This window comes from Oryzias melastigma, linkage group LG4 (genome assembly GCF_002922805.2).
Source record: "Oryzias melastigma strain HK-1 linkage group LG4, ASM292280v2, whole genome shotgun sequence".
Lineage (NCBI taxonomy): Eukaryota > Metazoa > Chordata > Actinopteri > Beloniformes > Adrianichthyidae > Oryzias > Oryzias melastigma.
Window position 1 is genome coordinate 6,913,845 of NC_050515.1, and position 13,922 is coordinate 6,927,766.

At 36.8% G+C, this 13,922-nt stretch overlaps 2 protein-coding genes across 13 annotated transcripts in view; both read right to left on the reverse strand.

Annotated features, from left to right (window-relative positions):
* matk (megakaryocyte-associated tyrosine kinase) overlaps nt 1-3,301 on the reverse strand; it is a 15,705-nt gene extending 12,404 nt beyond the window's left edge. Inside the window, exons 1-3 of the mRNA XM_024278707.2 lie at nt 3,078-3,301; nt 1,815-1,928; nt 1,603-1,718 (exon numbers count right to left, since the gene is read on the reverse strand). Of these exons, the coding sequence (XP_024134475.1) occupies nt 1,603-1,718; nt 1,815-1,928 (230 nt within the window). The 5' untranslated portion in view covers nt 3,078-3,301. The remainder of the gene's footprint in view (nt 1-1,602; nt 1,719-1,814; nt 1,929-3,077) is intronic.
* Nucleotides 3,302-3,423: 122 nt separating this feature from the next.
* zfr2 (zinc finger RNA binding protein 2) overlaps nt 3,424-13,922 on the reverse strand; it is a 24,207-nt gene continuing 13,708 nt past the window's right edge. For 11 of the 12 annotated variants that reach the window (XM_024278703.2, XM_024278702.2, XM_024278701.2 and 8 more), the window contains 10 exons: nt 13,165-13,310; nt 12,776-12,902; nt 12,505-12,707; nt 11,618-11,786; nt 9,712-9,886; nt 6,500-6,588; nt 6,312-6,407; nt 5,920-6,031; nt 4,656-4,753; nt 3,424-4,583 (listed from right to left, as the gene is read on the reverse strand). In XM_024278703.2, the coding sequence (XP_024134471.1) occupies nt 4,410-4,583; nt 4,656-4,753; nt 5,920-6,031; nt 6,312-6,407; nt 6,500-6,588; nt 9,712-9,886; nt 11,618-11,786; nt 12,505-12,707; nt 12,776-12,902; nt 13,165-13,310 (1,389 nt within the window). In that variant the 3' untranslated portion in view covers nt 3,424-4,409. Of the gene's footprint in view, nt 4,584-4,655; nt 4,754-5,919; nt 6,032-6,311; nt 6,408-6,499; nt 6,589-9,711; nt 9,887-11,617; nt 11,787-12,504; nt 12,708-12,775; nt 12,903-13,164; nt 13,311-13,922 lie in introns of those variants that run through there. The other variant, XR_002919959.2, reaches the window with a different exon arrangement.

Here is a 13,922-nt window from a genome sequence, read left to right on the forward strand (position 1 = left end):
AAGTTATTTTTCTGACAGTTTCTTTATTCAAATTGTTGCAAATAAGAATTAAATAAATACAATTTTGCTTGAAAATGTGCTTATTTGTGATGTTACAATAACATTGGGCTGGTATAAAGCTCCCTGCTCTGAGTTTTCAGTGACAACGAGGGGAAGGGGGGCGGGGTTGCTCTGCGTCAACAGTCCCGCCAACAACTGAGAGGTGAATTTCTGATAAACTAAGTAAACTAAGTCCTAGAAAATTAAAAGTTTCTTTTTTCATTTTGGCTAAAAACAGTATAATCATTACAAAATGACCACTGGGAACGCTTTGAAAAAACTCTTATCTGATTTTTTTTTTTAAATGTATTTTCTTGAGTCAAACGACTACAAAAATTTTTTGCCTTCTAAAAAATAATTTAATATTTTATTATTTCTCATATATTCCCTGATAAAATTTAAAATGCACTTTCCTGCCATTTCAAAGACATGAAAATTATTTTATGAATTAGTAAAACCTCCTACTATAGATATATTTAGTCAGATTATCAGCTTTCATTATTAAACTAATCTGTATTTATTATTTACAATTAATTATTTCCTTATACTGTTGTGGACAAAAAGTAAACTTGAAGATTTTTTTTAATAAATAAAAATTAGATGAGATGGTTTAAACCAGGAAAATATTAAGTCATCAATGATGAAAGAATGGAAAAATAAACTAAAACAAGTTTATGGAAAAACTGACCGCCAACCCTTTAAGGAGGAAGATGTCTTTAGTGAGAGATTGCGTAAACAAAATAAGTCAAATGTTTAAGTTTGAGGCGGTTTAATGAATTACAACACATATAATACATAAAGTTGCAATAAAAAGTATGTGAATCCTTTGGGATTACTTGAATTTATGTCCTAAAATATGTTCTAATATAGTTTTTGTGTTTTTATAGAACAGAAGAGTGAACATTAAAAGCTCAGGGAGGAAAAATATGGATTTAATAACTGGTTGACCTTCATTTGGCAGCAGTAACTTGAACAAATTTGTATTAGTTTAACTCATGAAGACCCATTTTTCCTAAAAAATAAAATACATAGAATACACCTTAAACCAAGTAGACCCTGTGATGCATTTCTGATGTTTTTCTGTGACACTGATGGGCTCTCTTGGGTTATTCAGACTGTGTTTATCATCACTCGGAGGAAGATCAGAATTTATTTTAGGGCAAATTCATTCAGGGATGAGTAAACTTTTTGACTCGTGTTACAAAGGGTTCGGACCAGGACAAAAACAAGCTTTCATTTTGACTGAAATATATACATTTAAATAAATAAACAGTTTTTATTTCAAAATAGAGATTTTTCTTCTTGTTTTACTGCCAATAATTTGACGTTCATCAGGAAAAAATGCTAATTTAGAAAAATCCACCGTTCATGTGGTTCTGGAATGATCAGAAAAGACAAAACTTTCAATAACACCTGAAAACGTTCATTTATTTCTATGGGGAAATACCAGAATTACTGGTAGGGGGAAATAAAGACGATCCATATTACTGATTCCATTGTGGTGGGCTAAAATAAATAATTTTACGTGAAGGTTTAGATATAAAGACACTTTTCCCGACTCACGGCATGAGGCTGAGGCTGGGGTCGACTCGTAGAGCCTCTCTTTCTCGCACATTGGTGGCGTTTATGAGTCCCTCCTCTCCGGTGGAGTTGAGTTTGGCTCTGTAATACCTCTTCCTCTAAAAGAAAAAAAAAAGGACAGATCATAGTCCACCTTTAGGAGATAACTTCTCCATTTGTGACATGTGAAAACGTGTGATGGTGAGTCACGGCACCGTGCTGCAGTCCACGATAGTGAGGATGTCTCCTTTGCTGTAGGCCAGCTCTCCAGCTTTGGCTTTCCTGTAGTCACTCTTGGCTACACACTGGGTACCAGCTGCCCAACTCATCTGTGAAGGAGGGAGAAAAACAAGGATTTAGAGGTGCAAAGTGGTGGAAATGACAGATACTGTTGAGTTGAAAGGAACTCCTTGTGTTGGAAATCTAACTTTATTTATACACTTTTTGGAACAAAAGTTGACCACAGGGCAGCACAAAATGAGATAAAACAAGTCAAACAATAAAGGAAGTTATTTCTATCATCCCACTGTACAAGGACTAAGTAACACATGGAATTAAAATAGGAATTTATGCATTTATACTCCATCACACAGTCAGTAATATATAGAAAACATGTTTTTGAAAACATTAATTATGTGTATTGCTCTCCTGAGGCAATAAGCAGCAGAAAAAATCTTTCTTTAATTGATTTTTTGAATCCTAGTTGGGTAGTTAAAATGTTATTTGGATGTGCATGAATTTAATATTTTATCACATTGCTCTCCATTTTCACTATGTGTAAACTGCTTTTTTACCTAGCTGTTCTGTTGTTTTTGGCTGCTATGAAATAAAAAAATGAAGTAAATCTATGTAAAACATAAAAAAAGTTAAATTACTGTAAATTCTGATCAAAATGTTTGAAAAAAAGATGCTTTTGGGGGAAAAAAAAAGTGTAAATTAAAATAATACCAATCAAGTTTGTTCCAGTGTTATGTTTAAATGACTTCTGCAGAAAGCAGCGTCATGTCTGCAGCAGTGAGGCTCACAGGTTTATAAAAGCACAGGTGACACGTACGTACACCACGTTTCTGCATTACCACCAAAATAGATCAGGTTATTTCTGACACTAATGTTCTGAAGGTTAAGAGGAAAATGAACACAAAAAACGTTTTTTCTTATTTTGTATCAAGTACGTACACAAATACATAATTTTGTCAAATTTTAAATAACTTTGAAGAAAACTTTCAAATTTTGAACTTTGAGTTAATTCTGTTTGTTTTACTAAAATAACTAATCTTAAGCTGAAAATGCGACCTTTCTGAAGAATAAAACTTTATTTTTTAAATAAGCGTAACATTTAGTTTTCTTATAAAGATGAATGTTTTACTTATAAGCTCCTACTTTACATTTTCTCTTCACTTCCTGGTCGTATTTTTCTGGAACCTTTAGGACGTGAAATGAATGAATCAGAATTGGGAAAGAGAAAAGTTCGCACCAACCTTCAGTCATCTGCTCCTTTGGATGTTTAGATCCAGTCCGACACGCGAGCGGCTGAACTCTAAATGAGTTTCTAACCCGACAGTTTCACTTCCTACAACTCCTCTACAGCTGGACGACTAAGATAAAAAACAAGTTAAGTCACAGGAACTATTTAAAGAGTAAACCGTGCCTTTTTTTAGTTTTTTGGCTCAGTTTCCAGCCTCTTGTGCGTCTTTGGCGCATCCTGCGCAGCCGCCGTATGAGCCACTTCCTCAACGTCTGGGAAAGCTGCTCATATATTCAATGAGTCACCATAACTCCGCCCCTCTTATGACTTTATTTTTTTAAAATAAAGATGAAAACATGTTTGTGTTTTTTATTGTTTTAATATCCTCCCTCCCAGTAATTTCAGGGCAACACAAAGACATTCAAACGACAGCAAACGTTCACACACTTCTCATCGAAACAATACAAAAACAGACTTCAGAAATAAAATCAGGCCGTCCTCGTTACTGATGAGGAGCTTCTTCTTTAAAGAGTCTCTGAACGATAAAACGTGTGGCTTTCCGAGCCGAGTTTTGTGCGGTTCCCTTTCCGATGCATCAAATAAAAACCAACACAAGGATAATCCCTCAAAAGAAACTGTGTTCCCCCTCACTTGGTCTGTAATCGTTAACAAGATGGAGGCACTAGGAAGGAAGTCAAGGTTTGTAATCACTAAATTATTAGAGTAGATGTTCAGCAGACGAAGAACTGAGGTGATTTATTCCTAAAAGAAACTCGTCATGCCTGCGTGATAGACTGGAGAAAAGCGACCCTTTTGCTGAAAACACATGTGCGGCGGCATGACCTACTTTTTGACTTTCTCTGAAAACAAGGCTTGGACTGAACATCTCAGTTCCTCTTATTTCCTACAGATTAAATAAAACGTTATAAGTGCTTTAAAGGAAGATGAATTCAGTGAAGAAGGTGTGCCGTCTTTCACAAGTTTAACACCCAATTTCTTTCTTTCGTTTTCATGAAAGCAGAGTCAAATCGTCGTTTGGAATAGCAGCAGAGTTTTTGTCCACACAGATCCCGCTTAAGGTGCTCGTTACTCAGTGGTTCTCCAAGGACAACGCAGTAGAGGAGAACTGGACAGACGTGGATTCACAGGAGAGTCGCGGAGCAGATCCCCCTCCCGAGTCCTTACAGGTATTATTCTTCTTTAAGGTTAGACATGTAACATATAGTCAGTTATAATTTTATATATATATGTGTGTTCTGTGGTTTCCAAGGTAAGAAATCTTTCAAATTTTCGACATTCTACCAGCTTCTAAACTAGCAAACCCGTCCAGTCTGGAGGTCAAAAGTCAAGCGCTGGTTGCTTCTTCTTTCTTGTCTTTCTTGCCCTCCCCCTCGCCCTCCCCCGTGTCGCCGACGTCCCGTCTGCGTTTGCGGTTGCGAGCGCTGGCTTTGGACGCCGGCAGAGACTCCATGCCCAGGACTTTGTGAATCTGGCGGAAAGCGAGCAGCCGCAGCGCGTGCTGGAGAAAGGAGAGAGAGCAGAAGGTCGGAAGAGCTCTCACGCCGCGGGAGTCGGCGGTTCAACGCCGTACCTGCGCGCTGGCCGTGATGTCCTCCCGAGCTTGAAGGTTCATGCTCTCCAGAGCGTCCGTTTGCTCCTTCTCACAGGGGTCCAACAGACCCGGTGCATCTTTACAAAAAATAAATAAAAATGATGAAGCTGCATATCATCCATCACTGGAACCCAGTGGCCCTGTGGTACAGTGTCTGCCCTGAGACTGGAAGAGTTGGAATTCAGGCTGAGTCACACTAAAGACCTTAAAAGTGCCTCTCTGCTTGACACTGCGGCCAGAAATTATTTTATTAAATTAAGAAGAACCTGAATCGAATTTTTACGATTCTTTTGATTCTCTCAACTCAATTCAATTTGACTTTACACAATTAGATACATTAACTATATCATTTGAATGTATTTATATTAATCTGATCCAGTTCACATACTGTAAAATGTATTAGTAAAATAATGAGATTGTTAATATCATCCAGTGTTTCATGGATTCTCTGAAGGAGAAGTTCTAACTAAAATGTTCATGAACATTGTAAATGTTGTTCTGCTTCTCCTGGAGGACGTTTCAGTTTGGCCTCTAGGTGGCGATAGGGCTATAGCATTACACCTTATTATAGAAGAAGAAAGTATGAGCGAATAATGTTGTTTTAGACCACAAATGGTTACTTAAAAAAATGTTTGCTTAAAGAGTTTAGAAAGTTAATGTCTGTGAGTTTATAAAGATGTTCATTTAGTCAGTAATGAATGTTTAGGTCACCTGAACGTTAGCATTAGCCATTCTATGGGAAATTCCATTCAACGTTAGCATCAAGCTAGCAGACTTAAATAAATCGATTTATTTTTTTATGAATTGATTATTGATTTGTTAAGTTTAAATCGATTCAAATCAATTAACTGATTTTATCAACTAATCAACTTTAGCTGAATGTTCTCTAGAAGTAAAAAAAAAAAGAAAAAACAACAGTTTAGTTTCTAAATTGCAAAGTTGGACTGAAATATGATCCTTTTTTTCTGCTTTCTGAAGAAACAGGAAGCCTACAATGTGTTCAGCTACAGACAACAAACTTGTAGCGATGCTAAAACTGGACTATAGAGATCGTCGTGCTATTTCTAAACGATGGTTCATTTATGGAAAGAGATCAGCAGGAAAGTAAACATTTGCTGGTTTGTTCATTAAAGCTAAAATGACTTAAATTGCATATTTTGAGGTTGTCTGTGTGGACGGACGGTTCACCACATTTTGAGTCAGGATATAAATAATTTTTTCTTGAGTTGAACTTGTTTCTGACCTGGCAGGAGGATGCCGGTGGAAATGCACTCCAGAACTCGGCGCATGGCCTCCCCGGGGCTGAGCGGACCTGTGGCGCTGCTGATCACCTTCTCCACCAGAAGCTCTAAAGCCTAAAGACAAAAAAAAAAAGAAAAATCATGGAAAAGTTGTTCCTTAGTATGCTATTTTTTAAATGTGTTTGTCTTTTATATTTCTATATCAGAGCACTAAGAACAGAACAGCGCATTAGCTTACATTAATTATTGTATTACGAAAACATAGGATGTTATGAAAATATAGGACGAGATCACCTTGAAAGGCTTTTCTCAGGTTTTCTCATAAACACCACACTTGTTTGCTCCAGTTCTCATATACAGTCAATGCTTGCAGGCTAAAAATGAATCGTCTTACCCAGCTTGGGACCTTCCCCCAGGTGGGAACTCGTTGGCATAAATCTCTCAGCACTCGGATGATGATCACGCAGGATTGTAACCCGTTAGCGCGAGCCTGCAGAAGGAAATAAAGAACTTAATTACATTCTCAGTGTCTGCACAATAATTACATTTTATTCATTAGACTCATTTTTATACCAACTTTACCTGAAACCACTTGGCATGCCGAAGAGCTGCCAGGTATTCCAAGCATTTCTTCTTGCTGAGAAGATCTGGAGGATCTTTGTCAAAAGCATCTAAAAGTGGGAAATAAGACGACTTAGGCATTAAAATCAAGTTCGTTAAAAAGAGCTTTTACAAGGAGCTGAAACATCTCCATCCTGGTCCTTCATGTGTGGCTGAAAAGCAGACATGTACTTTATTTCACAAGAAGAAATAATCAAGTAGGGGGTTATAAAATAAACAGGTGTAAAAAAAAGGAAGTGCATAAGGTATAAAAAGGTTTATGACACAGAGAAGTAGTAAAATGAACAAACTTTCATCACATGATGGAAATAAAGAGAACATCCATCAGATTTTACAGATTTTTTAGTTTAAAATAAAAGTTTTATTTTATTCTGGTTATCCTTTTTTTTCTAAAAAATATGTCTCAACTTGTCAATGAAAAACACAACTACTGAAATATAATGACTGTTGTCATCGTAGGAGCTATAAACTGTCGGCTATAGGGAAATGGTTGGCCAATAAAATGCTGACAATAAGGAAGCTTCCTTTGTCGATGAACAAAAATTACTTTTAAAGCAATTTATACAACTTTTCCAGAAAAAAAAAGGTTTTCTATTTTTTTTTCCTAATAAAAGTTGCATCCTAGTTTAGTTTACATGAATATGTAACGGAAAAAATTGCTTTTAGGAACCAAAAAAAATAGTTTTAAGGATTGAAATAGACAAAATAAGGTTAAATCATAAAGTACAAAACAAATCCAACCAATTCAGCAAATATAGCAGTGATGCCCGGTTACTCCTCAAGAATGGTCTGAAAGAGCAGTAAGTCTGGCCCAATCATGGAAGAGAAGCTCCATGATCTGAGGAGAAGAAGTCCACAAAGACAACACTTCAACATGCAGACAAGAGGTCGTTCTGAGCATGCTCAAACTACCATAAAAACACTGTTTTTCATTTTATGACAACATTTCCAATTAAAGTGAAGTCAGTTTTGTCAAAGAATGTTATTTGAAATGTTTCAAATGGAGGAGACGTCTCAGGACCTTCTCCAAATGTCATCACTGATGACTCCAGTGAAGCAACATTTCATGAGCTGATATTCGGGGCTTTCCACACTTCCACGTTTACAAAAACTGTGGCAACAACAGCTGAAACACGCGCTCTCCACGTGAACTCGTGACAACACAAAACATTTATACGTCTCAACTGAATCATTTTTAATTGTTTTTTACTTTAAATAAATGTTTGTCTTTAAGTGTTATCAGGGACTTTTTCCCACAAGGCTGAAAACTGTTTGAACAAGCAAAAAATGAGAAAAAAAATAAAATTCTGACAGTTACTAGAAAAGACAGATAGGATGACTGAGTATTACGGCCACCAAAAAAAAAGTAAATTTACAATATTTAAAGTAGTAAATGTACCCAACTCTGTGTAATGCTTCCATCTGAAGAGGCTCAGTTTTCAGCATATTGTTTTTAATGTTCTAATGCTAACATAACAAACTTCTCATTCCTCTGTTTGGTGTTGAAACAGGACGATTCATCCAGAGGAGTATGTAACCCTTTTCATTCATCCTTTTTGTGCGCATCACAGTTACATGACGGAAGGTGACAAATCGATTTCTTGGTTTGTGAATGATAAGGACAGAAGAAAGTGTCTCAGAGTTTCTTCTTTAACATATAAAAAATGTTAAAATTGTTTTGTTTTTTAAACCTAAGTGGAAAAAAAGCTTCACAAAAAGCTCCACTTCTGTCATCTTAGAGCACGGCTCTGATGAACAGACAACGTTGGTGTTTTTTCACATGAATTAATTGTATTTTTACTCATAAATTCATCACATTAAAAAAAAAAATTATGACTTTTTCTGAGAAATGTTTGACATTTTTTTATCATAAATGCATGACCGTTTCTCAGAAATTTAACATTTTTTTCATACATTTACAAAATTTTTCTCATAAATTTATAGCTTTCCCTCATAATTTTATGCCATCTTTTTCTCATACATTTGTGATATTTTTCTCATACATTTATAGATTTTTTTCTCGTAAATTTGAGTTTTTGTCATACATTGATGAAAATTCTCTTAAATTTATAGTTTTATCCTCATAAATTTATTCAATTTTTCACAAAAATGTACCGCTTTTTTCTTATAAATTCTTGACATTTTTTTTTATAAATGTTTGAACTTTTTTCTTGTAAATTTGAAATTTTTATCATAAAATTATGGATTTTTCTTGTGAATTTGACTTTTTTCATAAATTTGTCTTTTCTGAAAACTGTATGACTTTTTCTTGTATATTAATGACTCTTATCATGAATTTATGACTTTTTTCATAAATTTAACATTTTCTCATACAATTTTAAAAGTTCTCAAAAATTTGACTATTTTTCTCGTAAATGTACGTGTTTTAAAGATGAAGATTTACAATAAAATGTAAGTTTACCACTTTAAAAAACGGATATACATACATAAAAATGTATTCTTATAATTTAACAGTTAAAACTTTCGTGAATTTTCAACTTTTAAGTCACAATTTAAAAACTATTTTTACTTGTATAATGGCCATAATACTCCGTCATGAAGAGGAAATGCGGCACAACAATCTGTAAAAATGTGATTTCAAAGATTTAAAGCCACTAAACAGTGAGGTAATCTTTGACAGTTCACTGTGAGGCGTCAGTCACTCCAACACATTTTTATTTTAGTGCAGATGAAGCAACAGAGTGCAGAGATGAGATAAAGGAAAGTCTGTTATAAATCTCCACATAAGGTCCTTTAGAATAATTAAATGAGCAGATAAACCATTTAAGTAATCCTCCCTGGTTATTACACAAAATAAAAGTTTCAAAGGAGCACATGTTCATGAAATAAACACACACTCGAGGCACAGAAAGGTCGGAGAGCCCGGCTTTTGGGTTCCCACTGTCTGGGGAAAAGGATAAAAGAAATACGGGACTATTGAGCTGCAAAAATGGGCAAATAAATAGAAAAATAATAAGTGGGACAGATGAATGTGTCAACTCTTAAAGAAAAGGAATCTTAAACCGGTCCCACTATGATCTCATTTCATTCTTCTGCCTTAAATTTGAGTTTGCTAACAGTGGGACGGGTGAAGACGGGGGTAAAATTAGCAGCTGCATGTACACACCACTATCATTGGGTCGTGTGGTACTGAAAGCTTCGGCTTCTCTAACCTTTCTCCGCCGTTTTCCCTCCTGCCTGCTTGTCCTTCTCAGCGGCAGGGTCCTCCCTCATCAGCGGCGAGGTGAGAGAAATGGTCACCTGCATTTTGGGCTCCTTGGTGGAAAATATGACGATGTTGGCGTCTTCGGGGTGAGCCTGCACCTCGTACTGATCTTCAGAAAATATCTGCCGGTTAAAAGGACACACTGGATCACTCACTACAGAGGAGGAAGGGGGGCAGGGGGGTTTAAACATTTTTTTTGGTGAGAATGGAGGGCAGTTCTGGTTCGTATTTGGAACTTTGCTTTTTGTTATAAGTATTTTTTTGCAAGGTCAAAGACATCGTGAGAATTGGCTTTAGAAAATGTCTTTGCAGAGATTTAATTTGGGAAAAGTGGGGAGCGTCATCTCACTCTGGAGGATTCAGGTGTCGTAACCAGGCAGTAAATCTAAAGATCAGTGAAAAGCTCCTTCAGAGAAGCTAGAGCAGGATGCAGAGAGGGTAAGAACAGAGACGACACATACACCTTTGCTATAACCCGCATCTGTTGCCATGGAAACCTAATAAAGCATTGGAATTTAGAGACTAAAAGTCATCATTTGTGTGGCTTTTGGATAGACACAGAAAACACGGCTTTCTCTTTAGGTCAGGACAAATTTTTAAAACCTTTGGACACAACAAGTGAGCCAAAAATTTCTACCAGATAAATGGATCATTTAAAAAGATGAAAGCTTTTGTCGTTGCCATGGCGACATATTTAGATCTTAGGATGTTTTTCAAGCGGTTTGGTTCAAAGAGAGTTTCTGGTCCCTTTCTAGTATGACTGCACTCACACAAACTATGGCGTTATTTTTCATCCAAAACTTTCCCACAAGCATATATCAAACTCCACGCACGCTCCTCTACTCCTGCACGCTCGTGAAACCTCTTCTCTGCGCTCGTGGGAGTATTCTTACGCTCCTGTGACCTCTCCTGCTCGCCTGTGAAATATTCTTACACTCCTAAAACTAGCTCCGCCCCCTCGTGGAGGACTGTGCGCTCGTGTAGCTACTCCTGCGCGCCCATGTGAACATTAAAGGAAAGAAGAAAAAAAAAACAGGAAATACCCGCGTAACATTAGTCTTTCAAAATAAAACTAAAAAGGAAAAGAGGGGGGAGAAGGACTGCTCTATTTATTTCTCAATCTACTGTACTAAAACTAATCATTTTTGATGTTCCAATTTTAAAAAACATTTTACATACACCATACAAAACAGAATCTGGACTTTCCTGATGTGAATTTGCATTTATTTTACTCATAAAGAAAATGTTTAAATCTTTTGTAGAATTTAAGCTTGAATGAAGCTGTGATACAAAAACTGATCCGAACAGTGAAAGATCTGCATTTTCAAGTTAAATAAATAAAATTAAACTGTACAGTAATCACCCAGGGTCCATTTCAGTGAACTGAGCTTCTACCTTTAAAAATATATCCCAAATATTTTTTACATAGTTGATAAACTATGGTTTAGATTTCATTTTGACTAAGCTGAAATTTTAAATACACTTCAAAATAAAAGCGTTGACTTTTATTTTGTAGAAATTGTATTGAATGATAAATAACTGAAGTTCTCGAGTGAAATCAAAAACCAATTAGAGTAAAACATCTACAACTGATTTACTAACAAGACAAAAACAAAAACAGAGGTTTCTTTTCTACAAGCACCGTTTGCCTAAAACATTTTCCAGAATCTAATTACAGGTTTATGACACAAGTCAAAGGGGATTTTTTTTTTGAAGTCTTGTGAAATTCTACAGAATCCAAAAATAGTTTATTTCTCACCATTTAGGGTTGAAATTAGAATGAATTATTATTTCATCACACAAGAAGAAAAGGTTAAATGTGAGCAGTCATTGGTGTTGATGAGACTTCCTACCTCCAGCTCCTTTGGCAGCTGCTTAGCGACGGTCTTCAGTAACGTGATGGTTGGTTTCTTGGCTGTCAGCAGGATGAGCTCCACATTTCTATCCCCACGCAGCAACAAGCCTTTAGCCAGAATACCCACCCTCATCACACCTTTCAGCAGCCGCGCTGCATTCTCAGCACTGAGGGAGAAAGAACAAACGTTTCAGAATCCACAAAGGATTATTTTAATAGTCGACTAATCACCGATTCTTTTTACTGATTAGTCGACTAATCGGGTCATGCACAAAGGGCATGTCAAACACATATTATTACCTGTTAGCTAACTAAAAACTAGATATTTATCATTACCTGTGATAATGCTAGTGTGAATGTTGTAAGCTGAATTTGGCCGCTGAAGATGCTAGTGCTGATAGCTGAAATCGCTGAAGCTGTTAGCTAGCTAAAATATTGGATAAATGCAAAATTAGCCTGAAAAACTGAAAAAATGTCTAAGTTAGCCAAAACAGCTAGCATATAGCTGAAATAATAGCTAAATTCCAAAACAAACAAACAAAAAAAGCCCAAGTTAACCAAGACAGCTAGCATGTAGCTAAAATATTGTCTAAATTGCAAAACAACCTAAAAAACAAAAAAAGGCATAAATTAGCTAAAACAGCTAGCATTTAGCTGAAATATTAGCTAAACTCCAAAATAGCCTAAAAAACCTAAATAAATGCCAAAATAGTCCAAAAAGCTATCAGATTGCCATTATAACTTTCAACTTTACACACTCCGACTCCATATAGTATAAGGTAACGACTAATTGACTATTAAATTAGTCGTCAACTATTTTAATAGTCAATTAGCCGTCGATTAGTCGACTATTTAATCAATATTTAATCAAAAAAGCCTCCTCACCTCTTTTCATCCCCATCCTCAGAGGTAGAAGTCGGAGCCGGCACATCCTTTTCTAGCAGGGAGTCCGACACAAGCTTGAGAGCTCTCTCCACGTGCGAGACAATCTTCTGAACGGCCTGCAGCTCCTCCTCCACGGGATAAATGGTGGAATGCTTCGCCATGATGTGGCGATCGTCAGAAGAGTCCGGCCGACGGACGCAAGTCTAAATGAGAGAGAACTCAAACTTTACTCTTTTTTAATTCAAAAACAGTCTGCAGTGACGCTGCTTACCAGCAGAGGGGGCACTGGCATACCAGGGCGACTCATCAAAGGAGGAGGTGCAATTCTGCGCCTCTGATCTCCCCAGTAGATCTGTTCCTCCTCCATCCTCCTCCAGTACATGTCCTCCTCATAGCGCCTGCAGAAAAAAAACCCTACTTTTAGATTTTAATTATATATTTCTAAAATATTTGACTCATTTATCCTGGATTATGTCACAGTGAAGACAAAAACAAGATTATTTAAGATTATTGCCCCAGGTTTCCGACCCCTGATGTACAGTGATGCACCTGTGATTATTTTTATCTGAGCAGGAGAATAATGTCCACTTTCAGCTCATCCATCCTGTTTTAGTTTGACAAATCTTCTCAGTTTAATGCCAACCTGGACTGTTGACTGACCTCATCTCCATGTGCCAGCGCTGCTCGTCGTCTCTCTGTCTCTTTAGGACGGCCTTTTGCTTCAGCTTCTTTAGCTTGCTCTCTTGTAGCTTCCTGGCCTTGTTGCTGGGTTTGATCTCCACAGGAAGCTCGGGGTTCACTTTCTTCTGCAGGGAGACAGGTAAAAGGCACAAGTTTAGTCACATGCACCCCTACGGGGTTGAGGGTTGTAGTTCCCCTGCGCCTCATATGGATACATCAGGGGCACCACGAAAACGGAACGCACCATTGCTGTCTGTGTACTAAGTTTATTGTTAAGTATTTGGAAGATGCACGCACTAATGACGTACAAGTGATGCTGTCATAAAATGTCCTTACACAACAATCTAGTTGTCAGTGAGATGTGTGTACTGGTACTTGATCCCAAATTTGCACCTGCGTTGTGTGGGGAGTCCATCAATTAGTTTACATTGTTTCCAAAACTCCACAAGACTTTGTAGCCCCTTTTGTTCAAACTTTTTAACGTAAACAAACGTTTTAGTGTTCAGGATTATCTTAAGATGTGTCAAAAGAGGGTAAATGTTTAATAATTTTTAAAAAAGTTCAGATTTGTAAAACTGTTAAGACCTTTACGTTGGAGTTTTAGCTCCAGACCAGCATTTATGTTTGACCGCAGTTAACTTCAACCCTTTACTCCACAGGTTTTCAAAGTGCGGCCTGCGGGAAGAGTTTTTGTGGCCCTCAATAAATCATAATTGGCAGTGTTGGGCATCTCACTT